The 21,806-nt window shown below is 37.3% G+C and overlaps 1 protein-coding gene across 7 annotated transcripts in view; it reads left to right on the plus strand.

The window, feature by feature from the left end:
- Positions 1–17,307, plus strand: part of pnisr (PNN-interacting serine/arginine-rich protein) — a 37,509-nt gene extending 20,202 nt beyond the window's left edge. For 3 of the 7 annotated variants that reach the window (XM_048530374.1, XM_048530375.2, XM_048530377.2), the window contains exons 6-12: positions 1,953–2,143; positions 2,669–2,806; positions 5,187–5,286; positions 8,046–8,099; positions 10,926–11,102; positions 15,644–16,778; positions 16,979–17,307. In XM_048530374.1, the coding sequence (XP_048386331.1) occupies positions 1,953–2,143; positions 2,669–2,806; positions 5,187–5,286; positions 8,046–8,099; positions 10,926–11,102; positions 15,644–16,778; positions 16,979–17,009 (1,826 nt within the window). In that variant the 3' untranslated portion in view covers positions 17,010–17,307. Of the gene's footprint in view, positions 1–1,952; positions 2,144–2,668; positions 2,807–5,186; positions 5,287–7,956; positions 11,103–15,643; positions 16,779–16,978 lie in introns of those variants that run through there. The other 4 variants (XM_059645346.1, XR_009445679.1, XM_059645347.1 and 1 more) reach the window with 4 other exon arrangements.
- Positions 17,308–21,806: the final 4,499 nt, after the last annotated feature.

Here is a 21,806-nt window from a genome sequence, read left to right on the forward strand (position 1 = left end):
CTGTTTCCGTCAACTGGATGCAGTTTGAGGGAGAATCATGTGAAGACAGCAGCTGTCATTTTAGTAATTTACTGGAAGCTTTCAGAGCCGAAGAAATACTGGTTCCAGTTTATTTTCCAAGTGGTGTGTGTGGTACTTGGCTAAGAATTTTCTAGTCTGGATTGTGGGGAGTCTTCCTTATTGATCAAAGATGATTCATTTGTTCTGGCACACTAGCCTTGATGTGGCTTCTCGTGGTTTTCTTTTAAGCATTCTGCCCTGTCTTTGTCTAATTTGCAACAGCCCCAATCAGGTGAAAGTTTTAAAAATCATATCTTCAAAAATAAAAGGATATACCTTTGTGACACAAGTTATAAAAATAATGGAATTGGTGCAGTGTGGATGAGGCTGTTGGACTGAACAGGTTGATTAGAAGCAGGAGTTATTGGGATGAACTATCCATAAATGTGACCGGCCTGTTCTACGTGGAAACTGGAGTACAGAAGCAGACTGATCAAACTTGTCAAATAAAAACTAAAAGAACTGCGGATGCTGTAAATAAGGAACAAAAACAAAGTTGTTGGAAAGGCTCAGCAGGTCTGGCAGCATCTGTAAAGAAGAAAACAGAGTTGACATTTTGAGTCCAGTGACCCTTCCTCAGAGGGTCTCCTCAAATTGCTTTGTTCTACTCTTATGTCAGTCACTTCCCTACTCTTGTATGTATCAAGATTCGAATACACCATCAATGTTGGTATGTTTTAGTTAGTTTCTGTTGCACCAAGTTCTACGTTCTTTGGCTAACATCGTATCGTGAGAAGTTTTTCATTTATTTGAGCTTGTGTTGGCTGTCCTTTTTATTTAAATGTTCCAGATCCCAATCCTATCTGAATGACAAGTAAAAACTGTTTCGCCTTTTTTATTTGCCCAGTCTAAGACCTTCCTAATCTTTAAAGGCATTCATCAAGACTACTTTTATTACTTTTCCTTCACAGAGAAAAATGGCCCGACTTTCTACATTCATGAAAATATCCTTTCGCTTCTGATCTATCTGTATATCTCTAGTAATGTGCTTAAAACTCTTTGTACATGTTTTGCTCACAATTATCTGTATTGTTGTGCCATTTTTCCAAGTTTTACTTTGGACTGAACTCAGACATAGTACATGTAAAAAATATTGACTGCTAATTTTTCATTCTTTTTCCACCTTCTCCAAAACAGGCACAACCTCATAAGAGACTCGACTACTTAACTTGTGGCATTTACACATAGAAGTCAAAAAAATAGCTTGTTTACTGAGTGAATGTAGCATTCGTGCCGTATTTTATGCAGTTTTAAACTGTGATTTTTGCACCTGGAATACACTGAGCTGTAAATACCTTAATATATATCAAGGTACCAGCAATGCAGCTGTTTTGACGACTAACAGCTTATTAGCTTCTAACATGAGAAATAGTTAGCCACATCACAGGTTTCAGTCATCTTTGCTCTTTAGTTTGTAGCTATGGCATGTCAAGTCATGTTTATTGTTTTGGTATTCCTTCAATTTTCCCCACTTGGTGTGGGGGAAATAACTACGCTGTATGTTATGTACTTCTCCTGACTGCAGTGTCAATAGTCTATAAAAATTATTGTTCACAATATTATGGACAAAATTGGTTTACTATGATTGACTGTTGAGTAAACATTTTGCAGTTGAATGCTGAAAATGGTATTGCAGTTTATTGTCTATTTTAAAGTACTAGTAAGATTGTTAAGGTTGCCAAAACTTGTGTTTGGAATTTTTATAAAATAATGTTGTGATTTATTACCAACCCTAAAATAAGATTCTGATTGATTTTGTTCATAGTTTTTGAAGTGAAAACTAATAAAACAACTTGGGATTGTCTGTGGAGCTTTGAATCAGGATTGTACAAATTAAATATTCCAGTCCATACTGTGTGATGTGATATAAATGTGATATTTTGATGTTGCAGATGCTGTGAAACGCAGAACACTGCCAGCTTGGATTCGTGAGGGACTGGAGAAGATGGAGCGAGAAAAGCAGAAAAAACTTGAAAAAGAAAGGTTAGAAAAAGAGCGTGCTCAATCGTCAAAGCACAAAAAAGATCCAGAAGAGGTTCCTGAAGAAACTGATGGACCACGATTGCCTCATAAAAGCAAATTTGTAAGTGCATGCTCATGCTATATCTCAAGATGCAGTAGTTAGTATGCACTGAGCAATGTTTACAGATCTGTAGAAACCTCAGTTGGAAAACATTGACTTCTACTAACAAGTTTGCTAGCGATTTACAACAGCTGTTGGTAAAATCTGTATTTTACACCTGAAAAGAATGATGGCTTGACAGCTAGTGTACTTTTTGTAACTTGACATTTCTAGAAAAAGAGTTTGAACTAGATACTGGTGTTTGTAGAAGTACCAGTAAATTTTACTAAATATTCAGCTGTTTATTGAACTTGGTAGTTATATTGAGATGTGTGCATGTGTGTTTGTTCAGATAATTATTACACTGCTAAGCTCAAAATGTATACTAGTTTTGGGCCTGTTGGTTTTTGTTTTCAGCTGTCTAGCTTGGTGAGTGTATATTTACAGAATACAATTTTTAGAGGGATTGTGACTTCTTAAAAACAAATCACTGGATTTTTGTTAAAGTGAGTTTTGAAATTTGTTATTCTGGTTTTGTTGCTTTAGGACAGCGATGATGAAGATGAGGAGTATGAAACCACTGAAACCAAAATTAGTGACAAACCAAGTAGGAGTCCTTCACCAGTTGCTCAGGAAGAACAAAGTGAACCAGAAATGACTGAGGAAGAAAAAGAATTTCAGATGGTATGACAGCTTATTCACAGTATTGCGCTTCTAGTTTGAGTAAAAGCTTACAACCAGAAACATAATCACTTGGAAATAAGTGAATAGTGTATGTACAAAATTTTGTACAAGCATTAAGGAACACTGCAAGTATAGAGAATACTAAAGTTATGAATTTGTTGCATACACAATGTTTTATTTTACGGACTATGGTGAAATAATTTCTACATATTTAATTAATCAATATTTCCCAATGCAGTAACTATAAAACAATGGATTGTAAATTCTTTAAATGCTGCTGATATTTTCACACATGTACCTGCACCGATTGTCACTGTTTGAATTTCTACATCATTTTTATGCTTTTTTCATCATTGATATTACATTTCTTTTGATTATACTTGTGTCTGATACAATCCTTGCAGTTAGTGATACAACTGTCTTTTTCACTTTGATATCTTCTTGGTCACTGTACAATATAGTTAGAAGTGTGAGCAACCTTGATCTCTCAAAACTGTTTCCATACGTGTTATTTCTTATCACTGGTGTGGCTAATGAAGTTAAGCTGCACTTTTTTTTGTCTTCCTTGCAATGCAATCCTACTTGGTCATAATTTGCAATATCTTGGCTAATGTTCTAAACATTTTTGTTTGTTTTTATTTAGTCATTAATTGATTCAGGATTTCATATTCATTGTTCAACTATTTGGCCTAAAGTGTATATATTACTTTCTGTTCATTTTTGGATGTTAATCGCATAAAAAGAGCCATTTGTTTCAATGTGTTAATGCAATTTAAAAAATATTAAATCTCTTTCTGTAAAATAATCTGTCTTGCATCGTTAGCAACCTTATTGTGATGTCAAACTGTATACTGTCTCTGAATTCAGTGATTTTCTTGAGTGGAATGCCCAAAGCTATATTCCTAAATCTTAACTGATCTAACCAAGATTTTGCAGGTGGGACTCTGAGCTTGAGTGTTACTTTTATTTTCCCAAAATAAGCAAACGTGTACATTGTCAACCTCATTCTTTATATGTTTATTATTCTCTATACTATGGTAACTTTTCCTTCCTCTCTATCTCACCATAATTGGCTTTGATTCTTAGTGAAGTATCCAGCTCTTCCCTGTTCTTCCTTTTTTTAAACTATTTCTTTGCTTTGTTCACTGCCTCCGTGTTTCCTTTTATATCACCTGATTTCTCTACTTCTGCATTCAGACCCAAGTCAATTTATGCATGATTCCTTATTTCAATCAAAATATTCATTAACAATGGTACTCTTTTTGGCGTGGCACGGTGGCTCAGTGGTTATCACTGCTGCCTCTCAGCACCAGGGAACTGAGTTCAATTCCAACCTCAGGTGACTGTGTGTGGTGTTTGCACCTTCTCCCCATGTCTGCGTGGGTTTCCTCCGGGTGCTCCGGTTTCCTCCCACAGTCCAAAGATGTGCAGGCTGGGTGGATTGGCCACGCTAAATTGCCCGTAGTGTCCAGGGATGTGTAGATATGGTGGGTTATAGGGGGATGGGTCTGGGTGGCTTGCAAATGGTGCTGCATCTGTTTTTGTTTGTTTTTGGAAAGTGCTGGCAAAAGAAGCCTAGGTGAGTTGCTGCAGTAGAGATGATACACATTGCTACCTTATTCTGTCCAGCGTTGAAGGGAATGTTGATGATGGAGTGGCAGTTAAAAGGTCTGCTTTGCCCTGATTGGCATGGAGCTTCTTGAAGGTGCATTCTTCCAGTCACACAGAAATTATGACATAATACTCCTGACTTGAACATTAGATCTTGGATCAGTCAAACTTAAGTATAACTATGAATGCAACCCTTTCTAATCCGTGAATAAACTTAAGATACCTTCATTCTTAGAAACTATGCAGTTGGGAAAGGATATCTGCTGTGGGAGTTGATGGAAATTGTTGGGTGGTTTAGAGGAGATTCTACTCTGTGAATGGCTTTATCATATTTAAAATGAGAATATCTGATGCTAAGTATGGATGCCAGAACATTCTGTTTCTCTGCACTGAATACTTACGTTTTAATTAACAAAGTATATATCCCAAGATAAGAGAATAATGGCAAGAAACATTGTATTGGCTTGAAGGAATTTGTAGCTTTTAAAATTAAACTCTTTACCACATCAAAGCAAGAAAGTCTAAAGAACAAAGCATTAAGGAGAAATTTTTTAATCCTTTTGTGTGATCTAAAGAACAGTTCACTTGTCTGTTCCCTTAATGATATTACTAGAAACCAATTTCAGACATTTTTAAAAGAAGCTATTTGCAGTGACTTGTCAAGATTGTAAAAATGGATGTTGACTTTTAATATATGCATTTAATTCCAATAAAATCTCCTTTTCCAATTAAAGCTGATATTAAAATTCTAGCTGTTTTACTCTTGCAGATGATAATGATGAAGACGTTGCTTACAGAAGTTCTTTTGGAAGTAACAAACGAAGAAATCTATTATGTTGCCAGGGATGTTCATCGTAAAGCTACTAAAGGTACAAAACCACTTTCAATTAAATAATCAATAGAATATAATTAAAATTGAAGAAGCATAACATGGCCTAACCTTTTAAATCCTTCAGACTCAACATGTTATGGAAATACTGCTATGTTAATTACTTGACGGTAAATTAAAATGCCATAAAGAAAATTGCATTTATTCCTAAGAGGAAATGGATAAATAAGCTACTCTTACATTTAATATTTCCCTCTTATTGTACATATTGTGGGAAATAGTTTCTCATAGAAACTAGGAGTAGGCCTTTCGAGGATGCTCCATCATTCGATATGATCACAATTGATCCTCTGTCTCAGTGTCATGTTCCCGCTTTCTCCCCACACCCCTTAATACCTTAAAAATTCAAGAAATTATCTTTCTCGAATATATTCAGTGACTTGGCCTTCGCAGCCTTCTGCGGTAGAGAATTGCACATTCCTTGGAAAAAGGATCATTTTAAGCAGACAGTACAGTAAAACCTCATTAAATCAAAACTTTTTGGGGTATGGAAACAAGTTTTACTATGTGGCAACAGTGACAAGCTATTACTTAGAAAACAATGTAATTACAACTTCAGGATGTAAACAAGAGAACTATAGAATGTGTCAGGCATGATGTTCAGTCAAAAGAGATGTAAACCAGTAGATCGATCAGTAAATCAGCCAAATTCTTGAATTTGTAAAGAGAATTTGCAGCCACATGCATGGCTTTTTGTCCTTTTGCTGAACTGTCCCAGCTTTTCTTCAAAAATGAATGTTTACAGCAGAGAAATGGGCCCTTCATCCCAGCAGTTCTATGACTTCTTCACACAAGCCTCCTTTCCCCGTATTTCTTCTTGTATCCTCTCATTTATGTACTTATCTAGCTCTCTTAGAAATTATTGGCTAGTCATAAATAGTTTTGCCATTGACAATGGTACATAATTCATATTGTAGCTTATGTGTGAAATGACATGAAATTCATCATCTAAGATTAGGAAGATACTTTTGCATTATTTCAAATTGTAGCTCTTCAGTTATCTTTTGAGGTGATCTACAAGGCTGATAAATGATAACTTTAATTACTGACAAAGCAATTCTGTAACACAGAACTGAAGTTTGGGTTCTGGTGGGTTCAAAAACAGTTTAGACTAGTAGGGTGAAAACTCTTTTCAGTTAGCTGACCAACAGTTTTGTATAAAACGTATTTGGTTTCATTCCAGTTCCTGGTTCATATGGGGCTACAAAACAAAGTGTTCCTAATTTAACACTAATTGGTAACTTAGAACAGACCCCCTGAGTTGATTGCTCTGACAAGTGTGAAAATGTTAACAGTGCTGCAATAACATGCTGTTATCGGATTTCTGGCAAAGTAGTGAACCTTGCGTTTGGTTGTGCTGTTCTGTTCTCAACCTGGTTGTCTCAAATTAAAAGTGCTTTGTTGACAAGGGAACAAAATATTGCGGTTTCAAAGTTACACACCATGATAATTTGCTGCACTTTCTTTGGTTTAAATCTGGGTGTATAGTTGTTTGGAATTCACCAATGATCTGTCCTCAGCTGCCATAAAGGATAATCCAATTTTCACAACCTGCATTAGTTGAAACAGGATTTGTTGAACGCATGTTTCTCTCCTGTTGAATTGGGAGTTTATTTGTGAGGGATTTGGTTGAATGTGATTTTACTGTATGCAAATCTAAATGAGGCATATTTCAGTTAATTTTGCTTTATTTTCTCCGTATAGTATTTGAAATTGCCAAAAATCCACAAAATCTTACCAAAACATTACTGACCTCTCAGGATTTCAGAAGAAAGTTTTATACTCTTGAAATTATAGACACAGAAGAAAAAAAAAATAGATCTTTGCTATTTATGTTAGTTAATAGGGCTACCATTATAAAAATAAATATAGGTATGTTTAAAAAAGTCTGTGAGTAAATGATTAAGAAAGATAGAAGTTTTGTTCTAATATGTAACACTAATCCAGGTAGCTGGACAGTTAGCTCAGGAATTAATGCAATTTCTTTTAATTATATGATTGTTTTCATAATTGCAATAGAAATTGAGAGTTCCATGTCTTTCTGAAGTTTACAAATTAGGGAATACAATTTTGATATCCATTAGTATTTAGTGGATTCAGTCATTATCATTAACGTGGGCATGTGCAAGCAATGGCCTTCAATAGTGTATTATATTTATTGTGATCTGTCTCTCCTAGACTAGTTCAACCTGTAACCTTCTGTCTGCACACTCTGCATTTATAATCCAAGGAATGGTGTACCTTATGTACATTAAAGTTAATTCCTGGATTTAAGAAACAGAAATTTTAGTTTAACCCAAATTGTAAACTTGATGGAATCAGCTGTTTTTAGAGTTTGCATTTGCTACCAAACCAATAGTAATATTGTTGAATGCATACTGAGATATATCACTGATTTACTTTTTAAAGTATCAGCATTTCACTAATTTCAAATTTTGTTTCTAACAATATAGGGAAATTGAGATTTTGTTTTCAAAATCTGACTGCATCACAAGTCCTTTGTTCCTTTTTCATAGTTTATTATTAGAAATGCTAACTGATTTGCTTTTGGTGATATAAAGTTGTAAGCAAATATGCCTGTTTTGTGAAGCACTGTGCTCTTGAATGGATCTTTTTGTTTATAATGTTTCTTCTCTCCCTTGCAAAGCAGCTGTAGTAGTACAGTTTTGCAATGCCATAGCAACTCATGACTTTGAAAAAGTGTTAACATGTTGTTCCTGTTGTTGATGTGATACAAAGCTCCTGCAAAGCAGCTGGCGCAGTCCAGTGCACTGGCTTCTCTAACTGGACTTGGTAAGTAGCATCCTTTAAGAAAAAATGGGTAATGGGAGAAAGGGGATTTGTCCAGAATTTAAGCTTGTACATGTGCTGTACCTTTGTACTTTTTAATTGTCACCATGTACTTTTTAACAGTCAACATGTACTTTTCAACCATCGACAGGTGATTATTATGTACTTTTAGCTCACACTTTGTTTTCTCACCCGGTTATAGATTACTACATAATCTTATGGAAAGCATTCCTTATATAGTACTAGAGGCCAAGCCATCTCGCTGATACTGCAGAGAGCTTCGTCTTTTCCTAGCCTGAACTTTAACCTCTCTGCACAGCACAACCTGTCCTCTTTGTCCTCAACATATTTGTTATAGTGATATTGTAGTGCCCATTTTAATAGAGTCAGTCTTCTGTTTCCAGCTGGAAACTGGTGAAAGAAAATTACATTGTGGGAACCCAATAGTTTGGACTCATCACTAAATCAAATTTACAAAAATAAACTGTAGTTAGGAGCTAGTAAACTTTGCCTTAGTTAGAAGCTAATTGGTAAATTTTGTTTATTCTTAGTGCCACTTTAATCATAAATGCAGTGGTACCAATACCACTTTCCATTACTTTCATAGAATAAAGTTGTTGAGAGTCCTCAGTTTCTGGTTTGTGCAAATTATTTTAAATATTTGTTAAAGCCAAAAACCTATTTTAAATAGCCTTGCTGCTTTAGGCTCCAAAAGGTGTGAGTAGGATCTGTTTCTGCAATAAGTTCAATAAATGAATAGCAGCTTACACAGTTTCCTTTATTAGTTTATTTTTCTGATGTTTCATTTAGTTTATAAACAACTTCTCACCACCTACAAATATAATTTTTTTAAAAATTTACACTGTTATAGTGTTTCTTGTCTGTAGTTTCTTAGTCTTTCTTAGTATAGTTGACAAGACAGATTCAGTAACTTTCCAGTATTCTAAAGTGTATTATTTTTTGCTTCATGGTTGTTTATAGTTGTTTTTCCCATCAAATAATTAGCAGCTTATTGGTCATCTCCTCAAGTCGGGTAAATTACTCGCTCCAGTAAAAAAAAGTTTAATTTCAGAAATTGAATAAATATTTGAATAACAGTAGCTTTGATCCGATTCCTCAACATAAGAGTATAAAGTCTTAACTGGAGACTTTAATGTGTAAAAATCATGTAGTTCAAGCTGTTTCTTGCTGAAATTATTTTTTGCAAAAATATCACCACATATGAGCTTAAAAATCCAGAAGTTACCTAAGCAATGAAGAAAAAGCATTGCATTGAGTTTAAATAAATTGATGTGAAACATGCCTTTTTTTAAAAAAAATAGTTAAAAAATTTTGCTTTGGTGCATTTGTTTTTAAGTTGCCTACCTTCAGGCCACTGATTTAGCACCTGTTTACACGTCTGACAGAGAATGGAGCTCCCTTTTGTACATTGTCTGAGTTATTAAAATAGATTAAAACAGTTGCTTTGTAATTTGAAAATTGCTGAAAGGAGTGGAGGGTTGTGAAGCTTTTCACCTTACTCTAATCAAGATGAAAACAAGGATGCAAAATTTTAAATGATCAAAACAATTTATACTCTAGAGGGAATGGATACTGATAGGTTGAATGTCTACTCTGATTGCCAAGGTACTCCCATGGAGTCGAGGAATTACAAACTTCCCAAATTTTGGGGTAATTAGGAAAGGCATAAACTTGAACATATTATTTTTGTTTGCAGAGAACCAGTCTCTGCATATGATTCTACAATTGTTTTAATCAAGTGTAAATGAACCATAGTTTCTGCTCGATGGATTATCGAAATTAGTAGCTAGTATGGCAGTTGGTGTAAGTGCTTTTTACACGCTTCAACTTGCCAATTTTTTGAATTGCATGGGAAGCCTGTGGTGTCCATTGCCTTGGAGAAAGCCATTTTGTTGATTTGATTGCTAATCAATCTGTACCAGTTTCTCTTGTGTAACTAGTTGTGATCATCTAAAATTTGTCCTAAGTACAAGGTGAAAAGTCTGAGCATTATGTCTCTCTTAGCAAACTGAGTTGGAACCATTATGCTGATCATAATTCCAAGTCACACTTTTTTTTTCTGAAGAGTTTTAGGTAATGATGAAGAGCCAAGATCTAAGAAGATTTTTCTATTCCTTCCCACTCCCTGCCACACTTTTTCTCCCCCCCCCGCGCCCATGCACCACTGATGCAGCTGACGTTAGCACACTGTGCAGGCTAAGGATTCAACTGTTTAACCTAGTTTTCTAATCCACCTATTCAGAGATGTTATTACACACCTCTAGAGCAGCTGGGACTTCAGCCTGGGCCTCCTAGTCCAGGGGTAAGGACACTACTACTGTACCACATAGGGCCCCTGAGAATTCTAATTATAATCATTTTGGCCTGTGTGATACATTAGCAGATGTTAGTGAAGTTTCCAATCGAGCTGTTGGCTGTGTCCCATATTGGCATGTTTTTAATTGTTATCAATTAAGTCAATAAAAGCATTTCTTACCCTTAGAACTGGTGGTATCCACAAAGATGTCACTATCTTTTAGTTTGTCGTCATAAGTCTTTTGAGCTGATATGACAAATCTTGTGAGCTTGTTTTCAATTTAAGCTTTGATAGCTCAGCTTTAAACTGCTGTCATAGCTTAATACTGGAAATTTATAATTTTGAATCTTAATAATTTGGTATCAAATGTTGCTTATTCTAAAATGAAAATAGTTTCAGAACTTCAAAGAATTTGCTCAGAAAATAAATTAAGTGCATAATGAACTGTTTTGCAAATCTGCAAGAAAACAAGTTCTTTCCACTGTGAAAGAAACTGGGGTTTTTATGTGCAGGTGGACTGGGCGGGTATGGCTCTGACAGTGAAGATGAGAGGAGTGAGAGAGCCTCTGAATCCTCTGATACAGATGATGAAGAACTCCATCGTAGAATAAGACAAAAGCAGGATGCCTTCAGACGTAAAGAAAGGGAATTACAGCTTCTACTACAACAGCAGGAGAAACAAATGGAAGGTATGATTATTGTTTGATACGTTATATTTTCCAGTTCAACTTTGTCAATGGAGTCTTCTAATATTTCCTTTATGCACTCCCTAACTTTTCATATGTTCTTGTGAGGATAGTGACCAGTATTGGTCCACGGATGATCACTTTTGACCACAACCTTGCTTGTGTAATTCTCCACACTTGAACTTCAGATATTGAAGGCAGTGTAGCACTTGTTGCCTGGTTAAGTTCCAGCTAGCTCAGGAATTGAACCTGACTTTTCCTTTTCTTTGTGCTTCACTGAACCATTCACAGAACCAAGATTTTCATCTCATCAAGATTGAACTCTGCAAAGATCTTTAATGGATCTTCTACTAGAGCTTCTATAGTATATCTATCATATGTCGAGGTAGGAAATTTAGTGGAACCTCCAAAGCAAGACCCTTTTTATTCTATCCTCTACATTTATTTCTTAAGTTATTAGATAAATCTGTAGATTACAGGTCTCTAAATCTACTGGGTTCCTTGCAAGCCCAATGTCTCGATGCATTTGATTTAGAACCTGCCCCGGAGAGCACATGGTCCTGATGTTATGAATATTATGTACTCTGAATTAGGCCTGATTAAATCTCGAGTCTTTGACATCAGTTTGAATAATTTATTCCCAGCTTAATTTACAACAGTCTTGTGATCATTGAATCCAGCCTCCTTCTGCTGGATTTCCACCATTGAACTGATAAATGCAAAATCGTCGCAAGCATTGAGTTTGTTCTACAAGTGTAAAGAATTGACGACTCTTGTACTTTCTAACTGCATGTTGTATTTTGGATACTCTTAAGCAAAACCTACTTAAACAAAAGCTTGCTTTCCCATATGTATCTGTTTTCATTGACACTTTAAATATTTATTTGCCACTTGCTCCGTAAGCTAAAGTCTTAATGAATTAAAGCCACTGTTGTTCATCAAAAATGTCTTGAGCCATTCAATAGAGCAAAACTCAAACCTGATAACACTGGTAAGAAGTATAAAAGCATGGACTATTTTCTAAATGGGGTGAAAATTCAGAAGTCTGAAGTGCAAAGAGACTTGGGAGTTCTAGTCCAGAATTCTCTCGAGGTAAACTAGCAGGTTGAGTCAGTATTCAGGAAGGCAAATGCAGTGTTGGCATTTATTTTGAGAGGACTTGAATATAAAAGCAGGGATGTACTGCTCAGGCTTTATACGGCTCTGATCGGGCCACGTTTGGAGTTTTGTGTGCAGTTTTGGGAAGGAATTACTGGCCCTTTAGCGGGTTCAGAGGAGGTTCACGAGAATGATCCCAGGAATGGAAAGCTTAACGTATGAGGAACATTTGAGGACTCTGGGACCAGATTCATAGGAGTTTAGAAGGATGAGGGGGGTATCTAATTGAAACTTTCAGAATACTGAATGGCCGAGACAAAGTGGATGTTGGGAAGATGCTTCCATTGGTAGGGGAGTCTAGGACCCGAGGGCACATACGAGTAAAGGGAAGACCTTTTAGAATGGAGATAAGGAGAAACTTCTTTTGCCAGAGAGTGGTGAATCTCTATAATTCACTCCCACAGAAGGAGGTCAGGTCATTGAGTATATTTAAGACTGAGATAGGTTCTTGATTATCAAGGGGATCAAGAGTTACGGGGAGAAAGCTGGAGAATGCATTTGAGGAGCTTTATCAGCAGTGATTAAATGGCGGAACAGACTCTGTGGACCGAATGGCCTAATTTCTGCTCCTATCTCTTATGGCCTTATGACCTTAATTTTGAAACAACATGCACATATAAAAAAAATCCTGGTGTCAGATCTACAAAGTAATAAGCACACATATCAGCCATGAAGAAATCAATTCACACAGTCACAGTAGCGGTCACAGTGACTCACTGCCTAACAAATTCACACCCAACCTTGACAGACACACAAATTTGAGATTGGCCAATCTGATAAATCATTTAAAAACCAAAAGAACTGCAGCTGCTGTAAATCAAGAACAAATACAAAGTTGCTGGAAAAGCTCAGGTCTAGCAGCATCTGTGAAGGAGAAAACAGTTAATGTTTCGGGTCCGGTGACCCTTCTTCAGAACTCATTTTAACTGAGCAAATAAACATGGAAAATTGTATTAAGATTACCACTTCAAATCAAATACCCCCTCATTCGAACAATTTCAAGATACTAACCTTTCTTCAGTTCTTCAAAAGCTGTCACCTGGAGTAATTTTAGAATTTTCAGTTTGTTGCAGCAAATAAGCACTTCATTAAACTATTCCCCTGCCAGTGAAAGCCAACACACTGTATGCATTCTTTACAACCCTATCAACTTGGTAGCAACTTCGAGAGATCTATTGATGTGGATCCCAAGATCCCTCTTCCTCCACACTGCCGAGAATCCTGCTGTTAACCCTGTATTCTGCATTCAAATTTGACCTTCCAAAGTGAATCACTTCACACTTTTCAGGGTTGAATTCCATCTGCCACTTCTTTGCCCAGCTCTGCATCGTGTCAATTTCAGTTGCACCTTGCAAAAGCCCTCCACGCTGTCCACAACTCCTCCAACCTTTGTGTCATTGGCAAACTTAATAACCCACCCTTCCACTTACTCATCCAAGTAATTTATAAAGACCACATGCTGGCTGGTAGATTTAGTAAGGTACATTCAGTAGGGACAGAAATGTTCAGGTACAATTGTCAATGTACAATCTTCACCAAACATATAAAGGTACGACAGCAACAATCAGCAATGATCTAGACTGGCGATTCCTCCCTTGTGGAGAGGAACCTTGGCTTTACAGCTGTCTGTCAATCTGCAGGGAAACAATACATTTTTATAATGTCTCACACCTGGCGAGCCAGAGTTCTTGTTGAGAGCATGCATTGTACATTGTGCAATGTTCCTGTCCTTATTATTTAACCCGTGAGCCCAGCGGAAAATAAGATGTTAATATCTTATTAAAAACTTTTTCCCTGTTGATCTAGATTTTGACATGTCTGTGTTAGAGTCTGAACTCAGAATTTAGGTCTTCAGTTAATGCCCATGTCATAAAAGTGGAGTCTTGGGCTGAGCTGTAAGTGCCTGTAATCTTTCTCCCAGGTGAATGACTTTAAGGAGAGAGTAGAAAAACTGAAATTGAGCTTGAAGCAGAGATGATTAAGGGAAAATTTGGCAGGTGTTTAAAATGATTGAGAGCTTTGACAGAGTAGACAAGAGAAACCTATTTCCTGTGTCAGGAGAGTCAATAACCAGAGGACACAGTTTCAAGGCAATTGACTTAAGAATTAAACACAATATGAGGAAATTTTTTATTTTAGCTGGTGGCGTGCATAATCTGGAATTAATTTTCTTCAAGGATAGTGGAATCAGTTTCAACAATAACTTTAAACTGGGAACCTGATACTTTAAGGGGGTATATTTACAGGGTAATGAGACTCATTGCTCTTGCAAAAAGTTGGTATTGGCAAGGTGGGCTGAATGCCCCCTTGTGCTGCCTCATTCTATGACTCTGTTTAATGCACTTAAGTAGTCATGTTTTGTGAGTGAGTTTAACCGTTGTCTGTTAGCTAATCCAATTGAAATAGAAATCTGTGTAGTAAATAGGAACAAAAATTTGTTCTGTGTCTCATGTCATCCACTTTTCCCAGATATTCTCTGCCCCATCACTATCTGGGCATTTATTCACAAGTCATTTCCTCTAACTGCCAAACCATTCCACATTACATTCAACCATTGCATGTGTTCTTAAAAGGAAAAAATGACTAGATGTATTTTCAAGATTATGTCACTTTATTTTCAATAGATATTTTCTAGGTAAGTGATAAATGTTAGTAAATAGGAAGCATGACCTGTACCTGCAGGCAGAATACTGATTTAAGTTTCACTGGTTAAACACATTGAACTAAACCAAAGGTGTGTTATCTAGTATCTAGCACATAAGTGATCCATATGGAAGAGGTTAAGCCACACAGTAAGAACATTTTGAGAAGGTACCAAACTAAGTACGCTCTCAAATGTGCTACTACATTTATTTGTATCTATGTATTTTTGATTTAGCTTTGTTTAAAATCCTGTAATTTTCTTTTAATCCTTTTCTAAACTGGAGCTTAGGCAGTTCAGCCATAATTGCATATGTTTTACAGTTAGTTTTTCCTGTTTGAATTTTGTAGGGCTAAAAATTTGAGCAGGGCTTTTGATGTAATGCTGGCTTGATGGGTAAATAAACTTTAAACCAAAAGGCTGAAATTAGGCACATTTCACAGCTTCAGTCACATTGAGTGAGAGTGTAAATGTTTGCTTATAATTCCCAAGATTCAACAATTCAAAGTCATCCATTTGAAACCAAACAATAGAACCACATTTTAAAGGTTCGTCTCGTACTTTGGTGATCTGAAATGATTCATGGTATTTTTAAATTCTTTATTTAATTGCTAAATAAAAGGTTTTCTATGTTAATTCTTAATCAATTGTTTTGTTTTCACATATCTTAAGACAACCATTTCACAAAATGTATGAGTAACCGTTCAAGGTCATTTTTCAGTTCAGTTTTATTTTTGTTTTCCAGATGCAAAACATCAACAAGAGGGCAAATATTTCAGGGAGGTGGATATTAAAGAACAGAATAAGGAACATAGTGGCAGTGCAGTAAAACAGGAAGGGAAAGAAAAGGAGTGTGAAACTGTCACTGAAAAGAAAAGAACTCAGAGTGAAATTGACCCCAACTTAGAAATAAGTAAAACTTCTAGTGAGAAAAATTCAAAGGAAAAAACTTCAAGAAACAGAAGCTCCTCCAGCAGCAGTAGTGGGAGTAGTAGCACCAGTGGCACCACTAGCAGCAGCAGTAGATCCAGGAGTTCGACTTCTAGCAGCAGTACAGCAAGCAGTAGTAGCTCTTCCTATTCCTTCTCCCCCAAGAGAAAGAAGAAGTGGAGCCATAGCAGATCCCCTTCCCGTAAAACTAGACGTACGAGCAGAAGCCAGAGTTACTCTCGTAGGCACAGAAGGGAAAGGAGCAGAAGCCGTGATCGACTCAGAAGGAACAGTAGAAATGGGAGTTGGGAAAGGGAAAGGCATAGGCACCGCAGTGGGTCCAGAAATAGAAGAAGTGGAGACAGGCACAGAAGTAGAAGCAAGAGTGATGTCAAGCGTGTAAGTCGCAGTAGGAGCAAAGAAAGACGTCGTAGTCCTGAAAGGCATAGGAGTCATAGCAGAGGGAGGATAAGACAAAGGGGAAATAGTAAAGACAGGGACAGGAAAAAAAATAGGAATGGCAGTGTGGAACGGGTTAAAAAGAGAGAGGAAAAGAAAAAGGAAAGAGAGAAGGATCAGGACAAAAAGAAAGACAAACAGAGAAAGGATAAGCAAAAGGAGGATAAAGACAGCTGTAAGTCTAGCAGTCAAGATGAGAGTAAGCTGAAGCGGAAGAGGGAGTCAGAGCGGACTTACACACGCAGTAGCTCCAGTAAACTGCCACAACAATATTCCAGACAGGATAGCAAATCCAGCAAGAAAGGATCTACAAAGGATGGTAAAAAGTATTCAGACACCGAATCCAGTGCAAGGAGCAGCTCACGTTCTCCAGTTAGCAGTAGAGAGAAGAAGACAAAGAAATCGAAACGCAGTCGTTCAAGATCAGTGGAAAAATCTCAAAGGTCTGGTAAGAAGGCAAGCCGCAAACACAAGTCTAAGTCACGATCAAGGTAGTACACATTTTATACAATTTTCCTTTATTATGTAAACTTCTGTTAAAATGGTGCCAGCATCGGTCACTTCAACGTTTTGTTTCATCTATATGATTAATCTCCTCATTTGAAAATACAGCGTTTCACATTATTCAGCTAGTGTTTAATGTGTAGTCTTGCATGTTATTAATTTGCTGTTTTTCTCCTTTCTACTGCAGGTCGAGGACACCCAATAATCGTAAGCATTAAGGGGGAAAAAAAAAATGTGGCATCCTTGCCATGATCAGAAATTCCATGAGTTTTGGAGGCTTGTCTCATTATAGAGGCATATGTGACAACTGTGTAGGTGTTTATATGTACATAGGTGTAAATTTTTTTCCAAGTGCTGTCTATAGTTCAGTACTTAAGGTTTTATTTGTATTGCATTCTTCTGAGATTATTCACACTGTAAAAACAATTCACTTTCAGTTGTACCATTTTAACATAAAACTTACACTAACTGTAGTTTGCTGTCAATAAACTTTTCAGATTGGTTTTGTTAAACATTTCCCATTGTTTACTGCTGATATTTATGACCTTTTTGGAAAAGGTATGGGTATGGACAGTAGAAAGGATTAACATGAAGAACAGTGAACGAAGAGCAGTTGACTAAAAATCGGTAATATGTAGTAGGTGTGGTTTATATAAAACCTAGAAACAGATTTTAAAAATTATCCCTCCAGACTTCTGAATTGTTGCTTCTAGTTGTATGCTATTTGCAATTAATTAGGTATTTTTATTTTCTACAAGTTTTCTGTACAATGTAATTTGGAACTACCTTTAATGGAAGATAGGGAATAATTACATGAGGCTATGAATTACTGAGGAAATATTCAAACTCTTAATTTTCCGATGAAAACATGCACTTCTCTACTCCACAATAATACAGTAGTCACACTAAGTGCATTTTTTTGGAGATTTGATTTTTCTCTAAATTTTACTTGGTCATTGAGTAATAGTATCATTCTTAATAGAAAATAATTCAGATTCTCACACTGCGAAGTTCAGCGTTATGGCAAACAATTTCCATTTATCAATAAAACTAAGTTCCATTATAGCTGAAAGGCACAGTTGCAGACCACAACTTAAGGCAAAGTCTTGAACTTTGGGCTTTTACGGCATAAAATATAACAATGTCAAATTTTAATCAAAAAAGGCAGTCTGTTAGGCTTCTGAAGGACTTAAGTACATGTATATCACTCAAATATACAGACTTCTTACCCTGCTATCCTTTACATTTCAAGCATGTAGAGGGCTTTTGGGTGCAGTAGAGCAATGGAAGCAGGCTGTAAATTGGTTAAAATTGGTAGCTGCAGTGTAAGTGCACAAACATTGAAATATCAGAATATTGTTTTTGTGTTACAATGTACATAAAAGAAACAATATAGTTCTGAAATGTATTAATTGAACTCCAATGAAATTGTTTCAAAAGCAGAGATGTCGGGATAAATGATTAATTACCTATGGACATCAGATTCACTTCATACGGCTTTTAGCTCAGGCTGGAAGAAAACTATGCTTCTGAAATAAAATTTAGAAAAATAGGTTAATACTCCAATTTTAACCTGATTATGTGTTGTCTACCCAAGGCTATCCCTTCAAATTTGCTATCACCTCTTGATGCCAAGCACTTCTAATTGCTTTCACATCTTAATACCCATAACATTTGCTGATATTAAACAACTTCTGCTTCCAAAACAAAACACTATGCTTTTCCTTGGGAGAAGATTGAAGACCCATTGCTTTTGAGAAGGGGTAAGAAAACAGATGCACTTCTGCCCCTCCTCCCTTCTCTCTTCAACTACAATATCTGCACTAATATTAGTGTTTCCCTCTTTTGTCGTCCTGTCAATGTTGTAACTTCCGGGTGAACAGCTTCCTTGCACTTGTTTGTAATATTCTCATCACCAAATCTCTCATTCAGATCTGGTATATTGACAACCAAATATGCAAATACCAGGTTTATAAATAGCCATGATTGTCAATCTGGCAATATTACCCTGCAAGAACAGAAGTTTACAGTATTACTAATTGGTCAGTATTTGAAAGACCATTTGTCAGGATTTTAAACATGGCAGTTGTTTGAAAATTACGATAAATCTAAATTCACCTGAGAGTAATAAGAAACAATTGCTGCTTTAACAGGCACTTCTCATTTCACTTAGAAAACATTTTCTAAACATAAAATGAAAATCATTTACTTAAGATATGTCTTTTTGATGAATTTTTTGACATGTTTATTTGGAAAAAATACAGCAATGTCAAAATATGGAAATAATTAGACATGGGCTCATATGTACAGGACTTGTGTGAGGCATAATATGTGTTGTTAAAAGTGTATGACTTAGGTGAAAGGAAAAGAATCTTGAGTTTGTTTTAACTGTTTGAAGAAGCATGTGTGACAGCAGGCTGTTCAAGAAGGAAAGAGTATCGATAATGCACTCGTGCATTGGTTCAGCATTAATTGGACTGAGCATTTCTGGTGAGATGTTAATTGCTCAAGCAAAAATTTTCCAGGAAGAATTTAAGTTGCTGCATGTGTGACTATTTGCAAAGATGGCTGCAGAAGTTTATGAACAGGCATGGCATTGGTCTGCATTGTGTGTGTAGTAGCAAAAAAAAAGATGCTGAAGAAGCCGCCAAACTTAAGGAAGAATTTACATGTGGAGAGAGAAGTTATCTCTACAAGTATTCACTAGTGAAACTGCTATTTATTGGTGTTGCATGCCTCATAAAACTTCAGCAACAGATCCTGAGGAGATGCCACCCACAGTGGAGGAGACGAAGGACAAGCATGACTGTTCTAGGTTGTTGCCATACTATAAATATGCATGAGTCATTGGCACAAGTGTGAATCCAAGGGCCTTCAAAGGTGTACATCTAAGTCATAGAAGCAGAAGTAGGTTATTCAGCCCATCAATTCTGTTTTGTCATTCAATAATAACATGGCTGCTCTGATAATTCTCAACTCCACTTTCCTGCCTTTTCCCCCTTAATCATTAATTTCCTTACTGATTAAAAATCTATCTACCCCAGCCTTGTATATGCTTAAGTACTCCTTAACAGCTCTCTTCAGTAAAGGTTTCCAGATTTACTGCCCTATGATAAGAAATTGCTCATCCTCTTTGTCTTAAATGGGTGACTGGTTATTCTGAGATCTCTGGTCCTTATCTCTCCCAAAACGGGAAACAACCTCTCCCTATCTACCCTGTCAAGTCCCTGTAAGTGTCGTATGTTTCAATTGGTTCTATCCCATTCTGTTAAATTCCAATGAGTTTGGTCCGGATCTGCTCAATTTCAACCCATTAGACAGACCATCCATACATGGTATCAACCTAGTGAACCTAAACAAGAGAGAAGTCTTGTCGGGACTTAGGTCAGAGCCAACAGCAGTCTGAGGATGGAGACTGGGGGTACTGGTAAGGGGCTAAACAACTTCTGATGAGAGGGAGCTCAAGATCCCAGAGTGATGTCGCAGCTAAGCTGGTAAGTGATTGTCTGAGGGGTAAATATAATGCTAACTTTTTACTTGCAGTTAAATGACTTGTTGAAGTTACTATACTTATTAGTTAACTGATAATGTCAGTTAGTGAGAATTAGATTTAGTTTTGTTTAATGAGTCATTTTTGGTTTGGTTAAGGGATGACAGACCGGCTCCTTCAAGCAGTATGCTCCACCTGCAATTTGTGGGAGTTCTCAAGACGCGGATTGCATTGATGAGCAGTGTGTGCGCAGGAGGTGTCATCAGTACCTCCAACTCAAGTGCCGGGTTATGGACCTTGAGTGAAGTCCGGAGGCACCGTGGAGTATCTGGCAGAATGAGAATTAGAGATCGGGGTGGCTCAGTGGTTAGCCCTGCTGCCTCAGCACAAGGCGCCCGGGTTAGATTGCAGCCTCGGATGACTGTGGAGTTTGCACACTATCCCCGTGTCTGCTTGGGCTTCCTCGCATGCTCCGGCCCTCCCACTGTCCAAAGATGTGCAGGTTAGGTGGATTGGCCATGCTAAATTGCCTATGGTGTTCAGGGATGTGTCTAGGTGGGGTGGTCTGAGGGTTGGTCTGGACTTGTTGGGCTGAAACGCCTGCTTCCACACTGCAGGGATTCTAAGTTATGCGGATAGCGCAAACAAGGTAATAGTCACCATACACTTTAAAAGCGTGCAGGAGGATTGGGAATGGGTGACCATCTCACACAAGCATTAGGCAAGGAAGATTGTGCAGGACTCCCCTAAGGCCACCCTAATAACCAATCAATACTCTGCTGAATTTTGGTGATGATGCCTCGCAAATTTCAGCCAGAACAAAACCCACAGCATTGTGGGCCACTCTGCTGCACCAAGTGGGGAGAAGAAGGCTGTTTGGATTGTAGAGTGAGGAGACTCAAATGTTAGAGAACAGACAAGGTGCTTCTGCAGCTGCTTTAGTGACAATAGGATGGTGTGGTGGCTCCCTGGTGCATGGGTCCTGCAGGTTGCTGAGTGGCTGCATGGCATTTGGAGGGGAGAGGAGAACCACGTGGCACACATTCCCACTAATACTATAAGTGGGACAAAGGATGAGGTCCTGGGAGTTAGGAGGCAGATTGAAAGCCCGGACCTCTAAGGTAATAATCTCCACATTACTACCTGTGCCACACGTTAGTGAGACGAGGAGTGAGCAGGTTAGGCAGTTTAACGTGACTGGGGAAGTGTTGTGGGAGGGAGGGGCTTTAGATTTTTGCATAACTGGGACTGTTTCTGGGGAAGGTGGGATTTGATATGGAGGGATGATCTTCACCCAAACAGTGGTGAGACAAATATTCTTGCAGTTGGTTTTGCAGGTATTGTCGAGTAGACTTTAAACTAGTTTGACAGGGGAATGGTGGGGCCCATCAGGTTCTGAGGTAGCTAGGGCTTCAGGAAAAAGAAAATCAAGACAATAAATAAAAAGCGAGAAGCAGCTGGGCAGGGTAGTACTAAGATGAGTGGAAATCATGTTGTGACAAAAAAAATGAACATGTTGTTCTGG

The sequence above is a fragment of the Stegostoma tigrinum genome, chromosome 4, assembly GCF_030684315.1.
Source record: "Stegostoma tigrinum isolate sSteTig4 chromosome 4, sSteTig4.hap1, whole genome shotgun sequence".
Classification (NCBI taxonomy): domain Eukaryota; kingdom Metazoa; phylum Chordata; class Chondrichthyes; order Orectolobiformes; family Stegostomatidae; genus Stegostoma; species Stegostoma tigrinum.